General features: G+C 26.9%; 1 protein-coding gene across 22 annotated transcripts in view; it reads left to right on the forward strand.

Moving 5' to 3' along the window:
• Nucleotides 1-22,776, forward strand: part of LOC107442217 (uncharacterized) — a 63,691-nt gene that overhangs the window by 13,977 nt on the left and 26,938 nt on the right. For 4 of the 22 annotated variants that reach the window (XM_043056154.3, XM_043056150.3, XM_043056138.3 and 1 more), the window contains exons 6-9: nt 1,707-1,781; nt 1,991-2,867; nt 6,285-6,711; nt 13,339-13,584. In XM_043056154.3, the coding sequence (XP_042912088.2) occupies nt 1,707-1,781; nt 1,991-2,867; nt 6,285-6,711; nt 13,339-13,584 (1,625 nt within the window). Of the gene's footprint in view, nt 1-1,706; nt 1,782-1,990; nt 2,868-6,284; nt 6,712-13,338; nt 13,585-16,153; nt 16,199-17,084; nt 17,196-19,097; nt 21,532-22,776 lie in introns of those variants that run through there. The other 18 variants (XM_071177088.2, XM_071177087.2, XM_071177095.2 and 15 more) reach the window with 11 other exon arrangements.

A 22,776-nucleotide genomic window follows, 5' to 3' on the forward strand; every position in this document is an offset into this window, starting at 1 on the left:
CAAAAGGAAGACATCTGCCGTTAAAGATCTTTTGAAAAAGTGGGAGGATGTCAGAACAATGGTCTTAGAATGGCACCCAAACTAAGCTGATGTCAGTAGGGTTGGGGATTTTTACAACGACAATGCTATTAATTACTTCCGGAAAATCCTGAAAAAAAGAGAAAAGCAATCGACATTGGACATGTTCTTCAACGCCCCATAAGCAAAAAATGAAAAGGACTGATTAATATGCAAGACTATGTATGTATTATTTTTTAAAAAACTTAATAAGAAATTATACATTTTTTTAAATTTAATTTTTAGGGTCTCCAGAACGAATTAATCGATTTCACATAGAAGTCTATGGTGAATCGGTGATCGGTTAACGAACAATTCGGATAGCGAACATAGTCTTGGAATGGATTATGTTCGTTAACCGATCACCCACTGTATAATTTATTTAGTTGATTCTATACGATTTTATTTACTATTGAATTCAGAATGCTTATATATTTGTTAGTTTCTTTTATGAGACGATTTAGTAGTTACTACTTGCTAAAATTTATTAATAATTAAATTACAGCATTTATTATTATCAAATTTGGAAGAAGCTCAGATAAATTAGGTTCATTTTTTAATTTAATTTGTTTTACATATTAATAGCAGGTTAAACTTTATTAATAATAATGATTTAATGATTCATTAATAATGTGAGATTTTTTTTATAATTTCGGCTTTTCAATATTTTTAAGTATATGTAAAAATGGAATTTAATTTTAAATTACATAAATACTTAAGATACACTCTTTTTTAAAATGAAAATTTCACTCTTGTTCATCTTGGCATTTTTCCCATCATGATGTGCAATGTATGAAATTAAATTAAACAGGGATACAAAATAAAACTGATATACAAAATAAATCAGATATAAAATTAAAATAAAAGCACTTGAGAGTTTTACTAAGTTCTTCAAGTTTTTTTCTTCTAAGTTCTTCAAGTTTTTCAAGTTTTTATGCAATTAGCTAGGTAGTTGAATTCTGTACATTTAAATGTTTATAGATTTTTTTAAATACTTTTAATACTGTTTAAACTGATGAAAACTTATTTTAATTATTACTGCTGAAAAATTCTTTTTCTTCATATCATGCTAAAACGAAGATATTTATCAAAAATCTAAGACCTTCAAATGCATAATGCTTAATTACCTTTCAAAAAATGCTACTCACTCCATGTGTTAAAATCTGTTAACCAGAAAAATCTGTTAAAATTTTGGAATAATACTAGCTATACTTTTCTCATTCATGTTCGTAGGCTTTCTGATGTTCATGATTATCCAGATAAAAATTATTTTGCTGATATTTGTTTGATATTCCTGATTTTTTTTAACATCCTATTTTCTACTGTTATAAATGCAGTTTTTAAAATTTTCCATTTGAAGTATTGAAATATTTAAATTTTTGATCTTGTATCTCTTAAAGAACTTGCTTACAAACTTTTTAAAGAATTGTAATATTTAAAATAAATATTTATATTTTAAATTTATTATTCTTTTAGTTTTTTTTTCCAGTTATTAAATTTGCTTTTAATCAAAAACATATCTTAAAACTGTTTTGAAGCTTTTGTATGCCTTAATTAAAATCAACTCTAATTTCCAATATATAAACTTATTTGTTAATTTTTGTATATCATTGATTCTTAGATTTAATTTTTTTTATTTTTAATATCAGGCTAAGAAAGGATTTGTAAATAAAAAGAACTGTGTTATGAAAAATGAAATTTTAGAAGAGGAAAGAAAAGAAGAGGTTAGTTATTATCAAAAATTGTTCTTAATTTTTGTTATTAGAGTACTTTCTTTATTGTTAGAATGTTTATTGTTTAATGGCTATGCATAGGTTTCATTTTTCGAATATCAGATTTTGCAGCATATCTTTCTATTCTGTGCATTTTTTTTAAATAAAATATTTCTTGGATTTAAAGCTGTGACTATTACTGAATGATATCTTCTGTTTAGATCTACAGTGGAATTTCTCCTGGAATAAATATAAAAGTCGAGGATAGAATAAAATGTGAGATTTTGTCAGATCAACAGAACGATGAGGGCACCATCACACATAAGAAGAAAGGCAGAAAACGAAAAAACTCAGACTATAGCAAGAAAAAGAAAAAGCTTAGTAAGAATTTTAAACTTGTTATTAAATATAAAGACAATCCAAGTGAAGAACCAAAAGCACTTGTCGTATCAGCTTCAATTAACTCAACATCTACTGATAATTCTCCGGCATATAGTGACAGCATGTATTCTCCTTCTCAACCTTTTGACTTTTCTTTTGCAGACATTCCTGATTCGTTTTCAACCTCCATTGCCGAAAAAGTGAAAACTCGCACACGGAACAGGACCAGTTCCTCTGAACCTGTTGTACATAATTTTATAGACAAAAAACCTGTAAATGAAACTGTTGTAAAAAAAATTAAGAAGAGTCCTGCTGAAGAAAGTGCACCGTTAAGAAAAAACAGTCCTTGCCTATCTCCAAAGAGTGTCTCTTATCATATAAATAAAACCAAGGAAGCAATTCAGAAGAAGTTGTGGGCCATAAAGAATTTGGCTGAAAAAAACAATAGCGCAAAGCAAGTTAACAATGTGCCAAGTTTATCTTTGATACCTTGTAATGATGTACTTGGTATTACTGATAATTTCATCAGTAAAAGTAAAAGGACAGTGATAAATAATAATGTGATAGCATCCAAAATTAAAAATTTTCATGATTATTCAAAAAGTATCCCTGTAAATAACATAGTGGTTAAACCAGAAAAAGAACTGAATCATAGTAATCTTCAACTGGTTTCGAATGAATGTAAACCAGTTACTCTTAGAAGTGATACAAATCATGGTGAGTATCAAGACACTAACGCATTAATAATAAATCAGGGTTTGATCCAGGTCGAAATTCAAGCCATTTTTTCCCCCTTCAAATTTAAGAAAATGGTCCTTTTATATAGTGTAAAATTAACAGTTGTCACCAGTCTCAGGGTAACTAATGTAAAAATATGAATAAATAATCCCAAGATATTGGAACAGTATGATATTACCTGATTAAAAACTTCATTCCCTTCAAAAATATGTAAATAGGAAAGAACAGTCGACATGCTTCAAGCGCTCAAAAACAGACTCCCATTTTCAAGACTTGACAGGCGTGAATGAGAAGAAACTAAAGTGATTAGAAATATAAAAGGAAAAGTTACCAATGAAAAATGGAAAAATAAAGCTAGAAAAACCAAAGTAGATGTGAGAGAAAAAAAGATGAAAAACAAAACAAGAAAACCACAGCAGCTGAGAGGGGGTAAATCAGTGTAAAATGCTGGTAAGGAATTAATGTTAACAAGGAAATCAGCATTCATATGAATAAAACAAGATTCCAGTGCATCAAGATGAGCTGATGTGGTCACATCATGGGGGTCACATTAGTTAGCTTATCTTGTAATCAGTCAGCTACCTCCAGTCACATAAGCTCACCTTGTTAAAGACATTAGTTCCTAACCACCTCTCCATAGCGTATTTAAAGGCATTTTACGTTCGTTTGCCCCTCTTGGCTACTGTAGTTTTTCTTGTTTTATTTTTCATCTTTTTTTCTTTCTCGGTTGCTGTGGTTTCTCTTGTTTTGTTTCTCACCTTTCATTTTCCATTTTTCTTTGGCAACTTTTCATATTGTATTTCTATTCACTTTGTTTCTTCTCATTCTCATCTGGCATGTCTTGCAAATGGGCATCTGTTTTTCAGCACTTGAATGTTAATTGTTATTTCCTATTTATATATTTTTTAAAGCGAATGAAGTTTATAATCAGGTAATGATGTAAAAAATGTTGATTAAACTTTTTTTTTATTATAAAAAAATATTAGTTTTTTTAAATTATGTGCTATAAAACAGGCTTTCAATTTTTCTTCTTATTATATTTTTCTCATTATGATTTCAAGTATTTAAGATTTAGTTTGTAAGGAATAAATTTTATGTTTATTAATAAACATAAATTTTGTCTTGCATTATTGGTTCGAAAACTCAACCCCTAAATTTTATTAGTTCAAAACAATATACTGTACCAAAATTTTATATAAACCTACTTAAAGTTGTCAGGAAAATGTTTCTTCGTATTAAAAATTGAGCCAAGTAGAGTTTACCATATTTTGAGAAATGCTTTAAGTATATGCAGAGTATCTGCGCACCTGGAAAGTCATGAAAAATCATGGAAAGTCATGAATTTGTTGTTGGATAAAATTTGTCATGATTTGAACTATTTTTTAAAAAAAAAAAAAATCATGGAAAGTCATGGATTTAAGTCGACGAAAAATCTAATTTTCAAAATGGATTTTACCCCTCCCCCCAATTGTTTGAACGTCTGAATGTGTAACAAAATCCCCACTCACAATCATGTTTTATTAAAATATAGAATGTTTTTATCATGTTCTTTAAAAATTATGGTGTTCTTTTTAAAAATGAAAGAATTATCTTTTAAACATCTGTGATTTCAGAATTTTTATTATTATTTTTATTTTATCAATTTAAAATTTTAGCTGAAGCAAGCCAGTCATTGACGAAATTTTTTATTCCAAAATGAGAACAGAAAGATCAGGAGTATTTCTTTCCTTTCCGATGAACAAGAAAAGTATCTTTAGAATGTAATTTTGCAGAAAAAAAGAAAAAAAAATTAATTGCTTTTGTATCTTTTTCAGCTATTTTATTGCTTCAACTCTTTCTTTACTCTGTTTTTTAAATTTAAAATCTATAAATATGAAGATGCAGAGTATAACAGTTTTGGTTATACCTATCATTTCAGTGAATGTTATTATAATGCTTTTTTAAATTTATTGTTGTGTTTTTCTCGGAGAAAATAGTAACTTTATTAAGTTATGAAAAATTCTTGGAATTAGTCATGAAAAGTCATGAATTTGAAAATCTAAAATGTAGCAGATACCCTGTATATGATATCAATAGTTTAAAATTTTCAATTTTTGAGAGAGTGGCTACTATTAAAAATGTTATTATGGGCCTGTAACAAAATTTCACAATTTTCATTTATACCCTTTCCTAAAAATTGCCTTCCACTAGGGCTGGGATTTATTTTTTTAGGACACTCGAAAAACCCAGAGGTAGCAGAAAAAATAGGAAAAAAAATAATGACTAAAACATTTGTTAACAGATAATTAGAAAACAATAGCTTAAATTTTAACAAATAAAATGAATAAAATGCAAGAAATGAAAATTTTTTCTCCATCACTTAAATTTACCTACTATTTATTTTAGTTTCATATAGAATTTAAAAATCTATATATTATATTATTTACAAGTCGGTTTGAATATTCATACTTATCTGTATTTGATTATAAAAATTAGTATATTTTGAATTCAATGTTAATTTAATTTAACTTGTAATATTTGATTTTGATATTTTTGTATAAGATCAAGATTCCACTATACTCCTTTACATAAAATATTGAAATACACTATATTAGTTTTAATTTCATAAGAAATTAATAAATTTATTTATTTATTATTTTTTTTGCAATTGTTGCTTTTTTTTGTTTTAACTTACTTAAAAGTGATGTATTAAATAGCTGAAAAATCAATACTTTAAGTCAGACTTTGTTGTAAACTGTATAAATTATATTGCTTCAAAATTTAATATTCCTTTTTTTTAAAAGAGTTATACATTTTTTCAAATTGTTTTCAAAAGAACCTTTTTTTTATGAACTTGTTTTATCTTTTTCTCCCATTGTGTTTAAAACTTGCCATATCTGCCTTCGACTAGTTTCAATAACTGATTCTTCTTTGCAATTATGAAAATTAATAATCCTTTGAAATTTTGAAAGGGAACCTAAGAACGAATTCAGATGTGAGTGAGAACTCAACTTGTCTGGAGATGAAACATGCAGAAAATTCTTATGGAACTCCTTTTAGCCGTAATTACATTTAGTGATTTCTTCCGTATTTTCAGATAAACATTAAAAAAGAAATTTTTATTTATATAATTATTAAATAATTTAAAAAAAAAATTCAATTTTTTACATCGATGGGCCCCAAAACCTGGATCAACCCCCCTAAATAATTCTCTAGCCTGGCTTTAATGTATTTTTTAAAATAAAATTAGTTTTTTTCTTCCAAGTTTTAATTAATAACCTTTTCGCTACAAATTATTATTTTTTTTAAAATTTAACTAATTATTTTTCTGTTTTAATTGTATGTAATAGTGAGCTCGCATGAATTTTAATAATTAGTTATTATGAATTATCCAATGTAGTAATGTGTTTTAATTAGAAATGAATCTACTTTTTGAAGCCACGACAAAGCTCCGAGCCCGAAAAGCTTCAGGCGAGTATGTAGATATCATATCAAGTACACAAGAATTCAGTGATGTGCCTGTGTCTATGGCTGAAGTAGAAATTGCTTCATTTGAAGATGTATCATCAGATATTCCCTCTGGCAACAAATCTCCCTATAGTTTAAGGAACTCACATATCTCTGATTCTTCACCAAAGAAACCTGTTGTGCTACTTACTCCTATTAGCAGCAAAAGACTTCTCAACTCAGAGAATATGAGGAATCGTCATTGCAGTACGGAGAGTGAGAATTCATCACATGGTTATCACAGTGCTGATTCTCTGTCACCCGCACAAACAGCAAACTTGTTTCGAACAAGAAGATCTGGCTTGAAATCAAATTTTGAGACCAATCCTCAATCAGAGTAAGTTGAAAATAAATATAATTTATATCATGACGCATTGTAACAAAAATTATTATATAATATTTAAATTAAATATTAATATAATATTAATAAATGTTAAGAATTATTATATTAATATACAATTAACATATAATTGTTGACCTGTTAAAAAAATATTATTTTTTTAATATAATAAATCATATTTAAAAAGAAAAATTCAGTTAGAGATAATTAAATTTTTTATGTTATTGAGATTTTAGAGTAAGTGTTTGTCTTTTGATTTGAATTTTTTTCAATTGAATTGGTAGTAAAAGTTTTGAGAAAGATCTTGTGAAAGATGTGATTCTCAATCTGTTCTTTTAATTACTTGGTAATTCTAATGCTTAAATTTAGTTTCTAATTAGTTAAATAGAGAAATTACACACATATGTCCTTAATAATCATATAGTAGATGCAATATATTGTATTATTTTTATCTCATTAATAGTGTTGATGTATAGCTTACAATTTAGACAATTATTTATATAATTTTTGATGGTGCTGCATAAATAGCAAAAATATCATGATTTTTCCTTTATCTACTATTTTTCAATCAATATCTTGTGTTTAATTATGATAATTGCCTAAGTACTGAGCAGGATTAGAAATTAAGAAAATTTAGACACTATACTCTGAAAGACCAGTAAATGAAATACTTTACTAATCTGTACAAATTCAGTGACCTGTTAAAAAATACTTAAAAGTTTCTAAAACAAAATAAATTTATTCCAAGAAATTTTTAAAATTTTTAATTAAAAATTACAAATTAAGCTTTTTACAAATCATTGTTCTTTTTTTAGTAAGTGGGTTCTTTGTTACCTATTACTCTAAATGGAACATTATATTAAATATTGGAACTAAAATAACAGTTAAAGAAATTAGATGAAAAATTATGAAGAATATATAATATTTATTTAAGATTTTTATCAAAGATATGAAGGAAACCAGGGTTGGCAGGTTTTTGACATGTGACAGTTTTTGACGGTTTAAACCATAGTTTAAACCGTCACGTCAAAAACCTCACTGTCAAAAACCTATATTCATATGTGAAATTTAATTAATACATAAAATTTATATATTTTTTATAAAGGATAGTGTTTCTAAATATGTTCTAGAAAAAATAAATTTAAAATTAGGAAGAAACACTTATATTTTGAATAGTAACCAATGTGCATATAGGAGCAATGTGTAATATAGGAGCAAATGAACTAGACTATTGAATTTTAAATTAAATTTCTACTTCCATCATTTTCATTTTGATTATGTAGTCTGATGCATGTTCTAATTTTTAAAATTACGTATTTAATTAGGATAATTAATAAATTTTCATAATAATTTGTTCAAATATTTCATGGATCAGTGACTGTAATGTTCTTCGGTTTAGTTTGGCTTTTGTGATTGGTTGTTAGTTTTTCAGAAAAATCAGTAATTCTGAATTTTAAATCTTCAATTTTTTAAAATTCATAGTTAACATAAGACAATACAAATTTAAGTGCTTTCTGTTAAATACACAGAGTAGTTAGTGTCGATTTACAATATATTCAGCCTATTCATTTACTATGCTGAAAATTTAGTTTATCCAAATACTTGTGAATTTCATTTTGCTGAATACTATAGTTTTGTTGAATATCTAAATATTCAGCTGTTGAATAATTACTTCTTGCTTTCAAGATATACATTATTTGTATTCTTAATACAAGGAGAAAAAAAAATTGAGAGATAAAAATTGTTTTAAAATGATAATTGTAATAATTATAAATAAATATAATAAACAATATGAATTATATTTATCATTATTCATAAACATAACTACTTTTAAATTCAAATTAACATACTGGATAATAAAGATATTCGGTATAACATTAAAAAAATTTTTTTATACACTTGTATCAAGTTGGTATTTATACAACATAACTTGTAAGTTCCTTATAAATATTAGTTATATGTTCCTTATATGTCAAAAATGCATAGAAATAAACTTTTAATTTTCTTAAATATCAAAAAAAAAAAAAAAATTTTTTTTTCGAAGTATAAATATTTAAAATATTTTTGTGCAAAATTTTTCTGCACGTGCATTTGAATATAAATTTCTGAGATTTTAAATCTGTTATTTTACCTTAATTTTAATTCAAAAATATTTTAAAACCTGCTGATTACCTATAGTATAATTAAATTTCAATATAATGCATGGCAACTGTTGGTAGTTTTGAAGTTTATATATTTTCTTGGCAAACTTCAGTTTTTGACATTTTTGACGGGTTTTTGACAGTTTAAACCAGTATTATACCCTTGTCATGTCAAAAACCACTTTTTGACGTCGAAAACCCAACCCTGAAGGAAACTGATAAATAAGTTATTCTTCGCTTTTCTTGCTGGTACTGTAGACCATTATATATTATTTTATGGTGGCTCCAGTTAGACATTAGTGGTTCTAAACCAACAAACCTTTATTAATTTTGAGCCTTGTTTAGATACATTGCGTACCCTTTTTACACCCCTTTTTTTTGGCACCGAGTATTATCAGGGTGCATAGCGTTTTTAAAAAGTGCTTAAAGGTGCTTATTTTTGATTTTCAATTTTTAAAAGCCCTTAAAGGTGCTTTTTTCATTGGATGTTTTTAAAAAGTGCTTAATTTTCCCTTTTTCAAAATGAGATTTTTCCCTTCCCATGTTGATTTTTGCTACGAATTATGCAAAAAGGCACAGTTCACATTGCTCTATTCAACGCTTTCACAATTAATTCAACCTCTATCTATTTCGGCGTATTGTCAGTCCGTAGCGTATGAAAACGCCATTTGTTTTACATGATTCAAAATTTCATGATTTTTGACAAATGTCAAAAACAACGGCAAAAGTTTTTTTTTTTTTTTTTTGACATGGCAGTTAAAACAGGATAAAATAGTCAATTGTCAAAAACTTTCCAACCCTGCCTAATTATGATATTTTTTTAAAGTGCTTAAAAATATTTTTTTAGTGCTTGAAAAGTGCTTAAAAGGTGCTTATTTTTGTTGAATAGTTTGGCTACGCATCTTGTCTATTTTTTAAAACTAACTAATTTTTATGATTTAAAATTAAAGGCAAACTTAAGCAAAAAATACAATTCTTTATTTATGTTTAAAATAGTTCTATTGTTCATGATGCCAACACGAGTGGCATTTCCACATCAAGGAAATGATAGTGAGTAAAATCAAAATCTCTTGCAAAAAATCATGTGCCTTCGATAACATTTTGAAGTCAATGGAAGTAACACCTAAGAAAGACCATCCTCCATTAACAACCATTTTACTGTTGGACAGAGAGTAGTCCTTTCCGAGAAATTTCACTGTATATCATATCATAAATATATATCATAAAATGTCTACAATTTATATATATATCATATAATTTTATTTGTGGGTTATTGATTCTATGAAAATAAAGCTATTTCAAATGAAGAGACATGCTATGATTTGAGATGATATTTATTAAACACTTTACGTCATTGGAATTTAGAATTGGGCACCGAGTATTATCAGGGTGCATAGCGTTTTTAAAAAGTGCTTAAAGGTGCTTATTTTTGATTTTCAATTTTTAAAAACCCTTAAAGGTTCTTTTTTCATTGGGTGTTTTTAAAAAGTGCTTAATTTTCCCATTTTCAAAGTGAGATTTTTCCTTTACTATGTTGATTTTCGCTTCGAATTATTAAAAAAAACACAGTTCACATTGTTCTATTCCAACGTTTTAACAATTAATTTAACCTAAATCTATTTCGGCGTATTGTCAGTCCGTAGCCTATGAAAACGCCATTTGCTTTAAATGATTCAAAATTTCATGATTTTTGACTATTACTATTGTCAAAAACAATGCCAAAAGTTTTTTTTTGACATGACGGTAAAAACAAGATAAAACCGTTAATTAAGTGCTTAAAAATATTTTTTGAGTGCTTGAAAAGTGTTTAAAACGTGCTTGTTTTTGTTGCATAATTTGGCTACACACCCTGATTACAACCATGAAGATGAAAAAGCTATCCAAATTCAGATTATTCCACATTTTCTTCAAGATTTTCTTTGACATAATTGAATGCTATGGAAATGAGAAAGTTAAAACATTGGTTTGTTTTAACAGACAACACCGTATAGACTGCAAAAAACTTTTGCAGGGATGAGATTTTTCTGCTTTTTAGCTGATTTCCGCTTTTTTCACTTTTATCTCTTGAATTTCAGCTTTTTTATCAAAAATTCAGATTTTTCTAAAAATTTCCCCTTTTTTTTATAAGTATTCCGCTTTTTCAGAAAATTCACCCATTTTCAAAGAGAAACACAAAATTCAAACTACATAGCTACCAATCCTTTCTTATTTTTACTTATTTTAGCTATTTTCTCCCCTTTTACTCGCAGCAGATAAGATTTTCCGAATTTTTTACCCGCCCTCCAGATAGATCCGATTTTTGTAGTTCAAACGACGCTGTTTCTGACAAGCCTTTTAGAGGTCCCAAGCCTGGAGTCTGCCAATATCTCGATTCTTATTCACACGATTTTAATATCAAGCATAGCTTTTCATATTTGCGTGTTGAGATTCTTATTCACACGATTTGAATATTGTACGTTGTGCTTCGTATTTACGCCTTTTTAAAAACCTATGAAGCGATTCGTATTCCCGCAAGTTTAAAATTCAATGTCTTGATTTGCTCATGCTGTTTATAATATCAAACATTGATTTTCATTTATACGTGATTTTAAAATAAGGCATTGGGATTCGCATTCACGCATTCTAAAAATTATGCATCATAATTCTTATTTATGCAATCTAAAAATTACGCATCATGATTCGTATTTACGCGATCTAAAAATTATGAATCGGGATTTGTATTTACGCGGTTTAAAAATTCTATATCCCAGTTTGTATTTTCTCATTTTCAAAATCGTATATCTAGTTTGATATTCATGTGATTTCAAAATCCATAATTGTTATTCATATTCACGCAATTTTAAGATCAACTCTCGCGATTCTTGTAAGAAGTAAATTTTTTTAAAAAATTAGTTACTATGAAGGTGACTGTTTTTCTAACGACGATTATTAGTATTGTTACAACATCAGAGAAACTGGAAGGGAATATATTCAAAACTTACATTCTGTGCTTGCAAAGAAGAAAAAATAGGATTTGTCACAAGATGTTTGAAAATGGACTAACGACTAAATATAGCAAACATAAAAGATATAGGAAACAAAAGCAATAACTTAAAAAGGTATTCAATAAAAATTTTTTTGTTAGAAAAAGAGTTAATTAACTCATCATCAAAATTTTATTTGTAATTGCTGTTATATATGCTATAAAATGTAAAATTCTAATCAAATAAAAAACAATTATCTAAACAGTTGCTGATTGTCATTTAATTTTTCAAACTAAAATACCAATTTTTGTATGTTAAGGAGTTACTATATATTTCTACTTCACTGTTATTGATATGTTTCAAAGGGCTGTAGTTAGATTAGACTATAACATGAACATAATGATTTGGTCCATTGTTAAAGTTTTTTTTTCCCAATATAATTTAAAAAGTAATATTACTGATATATTTGCTATAAATCACATAACAGTATTTATTAAAAGAAATGAAATATTAATGTATATTCTCAGTAATTTTAATTTGCTAAACCAAGTAGTTTTTCAAGTAATAATTGTCTCTTATGTGAACTGAGGAAAAATATAATTTCCAGCTTTATTTTTTCAATTGGTAATTTTTATTTTCACTTAATGTTAAGTATCAATGTAGTCGTTTTTATAATAATAGATTAGTATGCAATTGTATGTCAACACATTATTTATTACCTTAAACTGTCTGGAATTTATTATTAAAGGACTGCGCTTGCGTAAAATTTACTATCGTGGAAATTCAGCTTTTTTGCCTTTTGGCTAATCTCATCCCTGCTTTTGGGATTTCCTCAATAATTATTACTCGTTAACTTTATAAAATAATATTTTACTTGAAATATTGACTTTTTATGGTTCTTTGTGAAAGAACGACTTCTATATCTTAAACTTAATAACCAAATCCTATTTTAAGCTATGAATTAATGTCGAAAAACTTGGATAAGGCAATCTGTATTATATTATATACATAATATTCCGTTTTTTGAGAACAGCTATAATTATTTAAAAAAAATGTGTAATTACAATTAGACATTTTTTTAATAATTATTCAATCATTTTTCTTAATAATTATTGACACATTGTTGAATCATTCTGTTCTGGGAGATTTATCTGGATGTTTTTGTAGGAGAAATGTCAGTTTCTGGCATAATATACAGAAAAATGTTATTAAAATCATGTTTTTTTTTTTTTTTTTTTTTTTTTTTTTTTAAAAAAAAATCTGTAACTTATTATAAAATTTAATTTTCATTAGTCATCATTAATGTCTGCTGCATGCTCATAATGTATGACTTTCTTATAAAAAAAGATATTTTTAGTAAATGTAAGATTATTTCAAAAAGTAAATAAATAAATGACTGTGTATCCTCTTCTCAGAGTAATTAATTATTTAAAAAAAAAAAGCATGAAAGTGTTTTTTATTTATTTAGGTAATATGTTGTCATTGTCTTAATTGAGACTCTTTATAATGTACTCTTTCAGTTTAATGTGCAATTCTAAAGTAAACTCCCTCCATGATAAATTTGATTGTGATGTATCTATGGATGGTAATTATGATCATTTTCAATCTCCGCAAGCTAAAACAAGGCGAATATCTAGATTATCAGAATCACCAAAAAAGGAGGTTTATCCCAGTAATACTTTATTTACCTTGCGCCCCAGTACACGAAGCCAGACAAAAAGTCCTGAAAGACCCATCCAACTGACAAAACTCAAAAGAGAATCAAGGTATGATATTTAAAGAAATTTCCTTACATCCCTCAATAAAATGCTAACTCTTTTAGTGCCATTTCCTTTCTTACAGGATCCCATAACTCTTTTTTTTTTTTTTTAAAACTATTCATTATTTCAGCAAAATAACATTAATAAATAATTTTCTTCTTTAAATATTATTCATTATCTCAAAATAAATATTCATTATCGCAATAAATTCATTATCACGAAATAAATAAATCAAAATAATTTTGTTTGAATATTGTTCATTCAAATATTGTACAAGGTTTAAATATTTAACTAAATAAATAAATAAAATGAAATTCTCACCTTTTGTAAATATTCTTTATTTATATTTTTTAATATCTTTAAATTGTTCTTCTAGATTGGTTTCACTTTGATTTCTTCATTTGTTTGATTAGTTTCTCCTTTAGTTGAATTGTGCTTCTTGATTTGTAACTAAAGTGGAAAACTTTTTTTGGGGATCAGTTGAGAAATATTAAACTTTAAGAATTTAAAAAAAAATATTTCTTAAAATAATTGTAGTTGAGCAAGGATAAATATAATATCAAAGTGTTGTTAATCATATTAGTCGAAGCGATGTATATTCGTATTTAGATTATAAATTATTTGTGACCAGAAAAATGGTTTTCTTTCATGATGTTCATTGGTTTTATGTACGACAACTTTTGTACCAAATTTCCCGAGCAGCAAATCAATATAAGGGTTTAATGTTTATCGAATTTGATAATAATAATAAAAAAAATCTTTTTATTTTGTCTGTGAAGTATAATTTTATATTGCAAATGCTCAATTAATTTTACATAAAATCTAGAATTATTATTGTTATTTATTTATTTATTTTTGTAAATTTATGCCCTAGTGAATTATATTTGACGTTCTGGTTTATGACATTATTATCTGTAATTTCCATTTTTATTAGTTTGTGAAATTGACTTCAATTTTATATTTTTTTCTTGTCATCCTTGAGAAATTTATCTTTGTCCTTTTTTTCAATTTTTTTAAAACGGTCTTCCTCAACTTACTATTATTTTATCTTAAGAACTTGTACCTCTTCAATTAATTGGTTTTGCAGGTATGTTTTGCAGTTGCATGTTTTTTCAGGTGTGACTTTTTTTTCTTGACATCATAGCTCAATTAATTCTTGGGATTCTCCTCCTAATTAATTTAACCTTTTATTTTGTTTTCGGGTTTTTTGAGCAGCTTTGAAAACTCAAATCTGCATTGATCGATATTTGCAAATATAAAAATGAGATCAAAACCATTTTTTGACTGTACATGTTTATAAAATAATGAAATCTTTGTTTGCACTGGATTGTTCAAATTTGCATTTTTAATTCATAGTTTTCGGAAATTATGAATTTACATCTTTTGAGAAACGCTAATAATATTTACTGCAAGTTAATATTTGCATGAAATATTTTCAATAAATGTTATATTAAATATTAACTTGCATTAATATTAAAAAAATATTTGCTTTACAAACATCTCTTAATAATGTGAAATTTTTAAAAAAAAATTTTATTTTAAGTTTTGATTTTAGTTTTCACCCCATCAAGAAACTGGATTACGTGAAAAACTCAGGGACTGTAAAATTAGCTTAAAAAACTCAGATAATGCTTAAGGAAGATAAAATTTTTTAAAAGATAAAGGCTTGGAATTTAAAAGCCTGTATTTTATATTTCTGAACATTTGTTACTTTTTTACTGAAACTCTTTTCTAAGCAAATGTGTCATTTTTGTTAATAAAGCAATTTTTAGATTAGGAAAAAAGCTTAAAGTGAAAGTTTATAAAACTTATTTACTGTAATGTTTGATTAATTAGTTTAAGATACAGATACTTTTTTTTTAAAAAAAATACTTAATAAAAAAAACCTATTCAAGAACTGAAAGATTGACTGAATACATAGAAACAACTCTACAAGTGTCGTTTTTAAAAATAAAGGTTAAATAGGAAACGTGTAGGTATTTCAGTAAAAAGTAATGTTTTTGATATTTGTAGATGGTAAGTGTTATGAGTGAGAGAATGAGATTTTATAGGTTTAAAAATGAATAAAAAATTATTTATTTTGAATAATACTTCAAACTTATTTGATAATATAATACAGACGTCTTCAAACTATATAATCAACAAATAACTTGTTCATTTTTCTATAAAAAAAAAAACTGATATATCCTTTATTTGCATCAGTTTAGCCTATTTGTAGAAAATTAGCCGCCAATATAATTTCATTGATGTTTTTTACCGTCATTAAAAGTTTGTCTGTCCGGAATTCTGCTGATGAATTGAATTTCCGACTGATATATTTTCATGATGTTGCATCTAATATTTTTAGAATTACTCTGCACAATCAGAAAGGAAATCAAGGAAGTTTTTTTTCCCGATAAAGTATGAACCCAGTAATAAAATTACTATAATAGTTATCAATACTTACAATAATAACCACCGTTTGTTTAATTTGAATAATTAAGTGTTAACTGTGGTAGAATCCTTTTCACAAATTATAATATTTAGTTATAATCTTTAATAATAATTATATTTTTAATTTCAACTGCTGCATTAGGTATAGAAATTCAGTTTGTACTTGGTTATAAGCAGACTATTTCAAGTAAGTATATTTTAGTTTTGACTACCTAATATTTCTTTTGTATTTTCATGTTATTGACTAGAGGTTTTTCTCTATTTTTTTCTCTCTCCAAATAATTATCACAAACTCTTTCCATTTAGCAATCAATATTTTTTCCCCCTTGAATATTTCTGTTTTAGTCGTTAATTTCCCTTATTAATAATTTTTATAATTTATGAAGGTTAATTTTGTAGTAATTTATATTTTTGCAATAAAGAAATGTGTCCTAATTTTTAAACTATTTTCTTTTTTTTTTATAATCAGGGATGCACAGCTAAAAGTGTCCCCTAACGAAGTAAATATTTGTAATACTAATTTAATTAGAATTAAACCTATAAACACAGATAATTTTTGTGTCTAATTATTATTTTAACAGTTAATTTTTCCTAAAATTGGATTATGAATGAAAATACAGTGTTTTTAAGGGATGGTGACTTAGTTTTAGAAAAGGGCATTTATATAGATCAAAGGGCAGACAGGGAGCGTTGCCCTTATAAAAGCGCTTAGAGCACTGAGAAATGTTACGTTAGAAGAAATTATGAATTCAAACATCTCAATGATAACCATTAAGCATTTCCGATACTCTATTGGTAACTTAATTTTCACTTTCTGTGTAATAGTTAAGGTTTATTTTTGAGATGAATGAAAATGCCAATTTTTTCCTTTTTTTTGTTGGTGAATTTTAAATAATTTACTTTGTATTCTTTTAACCATATTCTTTAAGATTAATTGCAACAAATATTTTATACATTAGTTTTTACTATATGCTTTGAAGTAAACAAAAATAAAAAAAGAATTCCTATTACTTTAAATACATAATCAAAATAAGCTCTATAATTTCCTGATTAGAACTTTATTTTCACTTCAGCCCTCAACACTGTAATTTCTAATTATCATTCCCCGATCTTGAAATGGCTGTGCATCTCTGCTATAAGTAAATATATCAAAATTTAAAAATGTAAAGGTAAGTAGACTTTAAAATTAGTTATAACAAATTTTTTACTCAATCTAAGCACACTTTGCTTAGCAAAACTTGTCCTAAATATGAATAATCTGTTATAGAAAATGTTGCTACCATCTAGCATAACTTGCAAAACTATTAAAAAAAATTCTCTGTATATAAAATTTTTTAAAGAAACTTTTGCATTAGTTCATCGTTTGATTTAGCTATTTGTCTAATACTCTGATCTAAAATCATGGATTTGACTTTATTTAGTAGCAAAGTAAAGCTAGTTTTGAGGCTCTAAAATATCTTGCAAATCTAAAGAATACTTAAATTTGAAGGTTCTAATTGGAATTTTAGACTAGTATCAATTAATATTTTTTTTAAAAAAAAATTAGTATAAATTTTTTTAATTAATAATGTTTTAGATCTTTTATTTTGTCTCTTAATTAGTGTCATAGAATAATTTCTTGTTTAATGAATAGAAGTAAGTCAAAAAATTATGTCTTTGGAATTAGACTCATTAGGAAGGTAACTAATTTTTATTATTTATATTCTTATAAAAATTATACCTTGGATCAGAAACTACAAATTCTTTCAATCAGGTTTGACACAAACTGTTTTTTATTTTTTATCTGACTGATTTGTCTCCTAAATCGTTACTTACAAAGGGAAAATACTAATGATTAATTTTTGGGAAAGTTCTATTTTTTAATAACCTTTTAATTTTTGATAATTTATTTATTATAAATGAAATATTTTGAACTAATCTGTCTGTTATTAGTGTGAATTTTTATTGTTTATTTTTATGCAAAAATGCATTCCTTCATCTTAAAGCTTAATTTGTAGTTTAGAATAGTGAAATACTTTATTTTGTTAATGTGAATTTTGGTTTACTTGGCCTTTATGTCTTAAATGCTGGCATCTCTAACTTGGGATTGGGTGTTTTTTAAATACATGAAGCTTTTACTCAATTCTTAGAACTACCACAAAAGGTTTTTTCGATAAAGATAAGTTCTTAAATGATTTCAGAATTGCATAATGGTGTTGATCCGAAACTTCAGGACTATAGATCATAAAGGATTATATTTTGTACAATATGGCTGACAGTGCATCATACTTTTGCAGTAAAATACGACAGATTTGTTCATGTTTTTAGCAATTATGCCAGCTTTTATTTTCAGCCAACATGTTGCAGTACATTTTCAAAATGTTTTTCACTTTTGTGAATGGAAAAGAATGTTCATTTTACCAAATTTTGAGAAAAAAATTGTAGATGTTACACTAAATGTTCCAAGGGGCATTTGTTTAGATTGGGATTGTCACTTTTCCCTCTCTTTATTGTTCTTTTTGAAAACAAATACGGAAACTTTGTTTCAAGTTCTCCCAGTTTTCATTATTCAAATTGGAAGGTTTATTGGCTCTTTCCTTACTGGTTATTGTTCAGTTCCAGTAGTCCTGAAACTGTTAACTAATTGTGTCATTTTTGAGTTATTGGGTGTTGCTGCGTAAGGATATTTCTCGCGGAATTCTTTAATATTTATAATATTAAAATAAGAAAATAATATTTATAATTTTCTTTTCACCAAAAAGGGTTTTGACTTCCTAATACATTAAAAGCAATTTTGATGCGGTCATATTTTTTTTAATAAACATTTTTTTAAAGTAAAAATTTATTTACTCGCAAGTTGTTACTCCATTGAAAATTCATAAACAAACTTCAGAATAATATTTCACTAGATTATTTTTCTAAAAAAACGTTTTTTTATATGGACAATACCTAAGAACTAATGATACAATGTTGAGTCTTTAAGCAAAGATAAAGATACGAGGTAAGATTCACTTTACTTTAATTTTTTAGATTTTGCAGCAGTGTATTAAAATATATATTTGCTTTAAACTTATTGAATTATTATAGTTAAATCACTTTTTGTGTAGGTTGACCTGGTGCCATATTTCAGACTGATATTGGTTTGATAGCAATATCGTGAAATCTGGTGTTACAAACTCTGTGCTCCCCACCTTGCAATGTATCTCATGTGATATAACATCTCTTAAATATGTTGCACTAGCAACAAATTTAATTATAAATTCTTATTCAGATATATATATAAGTGCTTATGTTATAATCTGTCTTATTTATTTTTAACATTTATTCATGCTGCTAGGAAAGACTTTTGCTCTTTGAACCATGTACAGACAAACCCCTCTATAGTGAACTGTCTGCGAACCCAGCGATATGTCCACTATAAATGTTGATTCACTGTATCCAAGTTTCTTAATTTTTTTATATTTATTTATGATAGTTGAATTATTGAACTTAGGGATTGTGATTTTACATAATTTGTTTAAATACTATTAACTAATTTAATAGATAATTAATCAAACTTTAATGAGAAAAATACTCACCAAGCTGAAAATTGGTTTTAATTTTACATTTTATGAAAGACATGAGGGATTTTTGATTGAACACAATTTGATTCTAAGTAGACTTCATCAATTTTCTTATCTACAATATGTAAAGGATTTTTTGATCCACATTTTTTGTAGAAATATTCAGGACTTCATTTTACTTCATTTAGGGATGATGCTGAAATCTCATTTTCTTCTAACGAGTCTTCTTCCTTAGCTTTGTTCTTTAATTTTATTTGGGAGAGAATGTAATCATCGGTAAGGGGTACCAGAATGGAACACTTGATCGTCACTTTATTTAAATTGTTCTATAAGATCGCTAGGAAAAATGTCTATTTCTTGTTTTTCTAGCCAAAGAGTGATAGGTAAATTGTCCTCTTTTTTAAAAAAATCTTTTTAAAGACCTGTGTGTAGAACACTGTTGCGGACTGTTGTTGCTATTCCTTGCCTCCATAATTTTTCTAACAAGAAGATAGCATCTGGAAGAGAGATGCATTTCGTGTCCGTGTTATTTTATTTGTAGTTATCTAAAACACGCATCACTAGTTGTCTCCTATGGTCGGACTTCAGGCTGCAAATAAAACCCTGGTCCTTGGGTTGCAACACAGAAGTCTTATTTGGAGATGGAAATACGAGCTTAATGCACTTTAGATTTTCTGAATGGGAGTGAGCTGTGTACACCTGCAAGTTTAAAGTTGGAGAACTGAATAAAAATTTCGGAAATGTAATTCGAGTGCACTATAGCCGAACTACCAATTTCTCAACTCTAACATTGTCCGAATATGAGTTCGGAGAGGACCTCTAAATAAGTTCACTATAACTGTGTGTTCACTATATCCCAGGTTCACTATAGCGGCGTTCGACTGTATTTTGAAGTGTTGAGTGAATCTCAGATCCATGATTAAATCATGTTAAATAAATTGAATTTACAACTGATATATTGGGCTGTGAAGACTCAGCGGTTAAGGCCCTGAGTTGCCTTTGCCAATCCCCAAAAGTGGCTCGAAATATGCTTAGCTTCAGATCAATGGGTACCAGCTTGTTAGGGAAGGTGATTTGACCACATTGGCACAATCATGCTATTGTTCATGAAATCTGTGTACCCTTATGGGCTGCAGTGGGTATTGTTTTGCTGCTTTACCTTCAAACAAATATGCTACTAATCTTTTATTCTAGAGGCTCTTCCACTGGAAGTTGGATGCCTAATGAGGTTTATTAATCCATGTTTTAAAGAAAGGATTATAATAAGTAAGCGAGGGTAGTGTAAGGAAGTTAATGATCTTGATAGGTATCAGTTTCTCTGAAAAGGCAGTTTGGTCACATTGCTTTTCTCAATCATGCTATTTGTCGCAAAATCAGGGAACCTTAACTTCCACAACTTTGCTTGGCCCACAATGGGCTGTGTCACACGGGGAATGCTTTGCTTTATTTTCTAACAAGTATATTACTATCAATGCCATCTCGTAATTTAAAGTTCAGTTCCTAATGAAATTTATTTATTCATGGTTTAAAGCAAGAATCATAAGTGAGTACTGGTTGCGCAAAGGGAGGAAGTTTTAGATCTTGAAACATGGATCTTTATTTTCTGCTTTATTTCATTGAGATGAATAGTTTATAGTAACTGGACTAAAAACAATATCTTCCCATTATAATATGCACTCAAATAAATAAATAGCTGAAGACAAATATGTGAATATTTTACATTTTTTACTCAATCTAACCTAGCTTGGGTTAGCAAAACTTGTCCTAAATATGAATAATTGTTTTAGGCACTGTTGCTACCATCTAGCATAATTTGCCAAACTGTTGAAAAAATTCTCTCTATATCAAATTTTTTAAAAAAACTTTTGCATTAGTTCATCATTTGATTTAGTTATTTGTCTAATACTCTGATATGAAATCATGGATTTAACTTAATTTAGTAGCAAAGTAAAGCTAGCAGCAGCAAAAAAAAAATAAATTGTTTAATTGTAATGTTTAAGTATTGTGTTTTATTTAAGACAATTTTTAAAAATGTCTTATCTCTATATAACAGTTTTATTTGTGTCTGTATTGTATCCTCTTTTAAAAAAGTTGATAGTGTAGGTCAAATACTAGCTATCAAAAGTTATTTATTTAATTGATTACTCTGAGAAAAAGGATAATGCCTGTATTTGAAACATTGGGCGAAGAGAATATTTAAAGTAAAATATGAAAAATAATTAAAAACTTGTCATCATATAGTTTTAGAAAATTAGAGGTATAATTTTTTGATCAAATTATATTTTTATAACGGACAGAAATTAAAAACCAGACTTGTTTATTTATGAAAAACAACACAGTGGCAGCTTTTTCTAATAAAGCATAATTATTTACTCCCATTCAAAGGAAATATGCTTCAATTTAAATGTATATATTTATATATATAAAAAAAAACTTAGAAGGTTATAAAAAGTATGAAATTTAAAATAAAAATGTTATAATTGCAAAAAAGCATCAACTCTTTTTAAAATTAATTCCGATTTGAGTTTTTGTTTTCTCTTTTCACTTATTCTTTTTTGAATAATAATTTTTTTTAGAAAATGCTAGACTTGTTTTATGCATAGAAAAGACTGTTTTTTCCCTAAAATCACACCTCATTAAAACTCAGGGAAAATTTGAAAAGATATATATTATATTTAAGTGGTATTAGCTTTTAGTTAGCATAAAACACATTGTTTGCATTTACATGGGTTATGCAATGTACTCAGTACTATAAAATTTTTTAAAAAAATGATACATTATTTGAGTATGAATCTTTTTTTAAAAATTATTTATCATTAGTATTTAATTATTTACTTATATGTCTATGAAATCTACTTTACAACTTATTTAGGCTCTAGCTTTTTATTTTAAATGTATTGATTTTTTAAAGGTATTAAAAAAATGCACAAAATAAATTTTGTTTAATAGGTTTTTTAAAAGTTGTACATATGGGATATTTAGTTGAGATTTAATTCTGAAGTTAATTGTCCATCAATATTATGCATTTTTATAGACACAGGAACTGGTATAGATTTTTTCTCACTTGGGAATTTGATTTTTTTGGTAGAACAGTGGTATTTGGGAAATCATAGCATCGCTTTTAAGCACGGGAAGCGTACTCATATATAGATCGTTTCCTGTATAACTTGATTGAATTACACGTTACAAATTAGATGCATGATGAGAAGTTCTTTACTTCTTG

The sequence above is a fragment of the Parasteatoda tepidariorum genome, chromosome 2 (assembly GCF_982258835.1).
Source record: "Parasteatoda tepidariorum strain Cologne lab strain chromosome 2, Ptep-v5.0, whole genome shotgun sequence".
In the NCBI taxonomy this organism is placed as follows: Eukaryota; Metazoa; Arthropoda; class Arachnida; order Araneae; family Theridiidae; genus Parasteatoda; species Parasteatoda tepidariorum.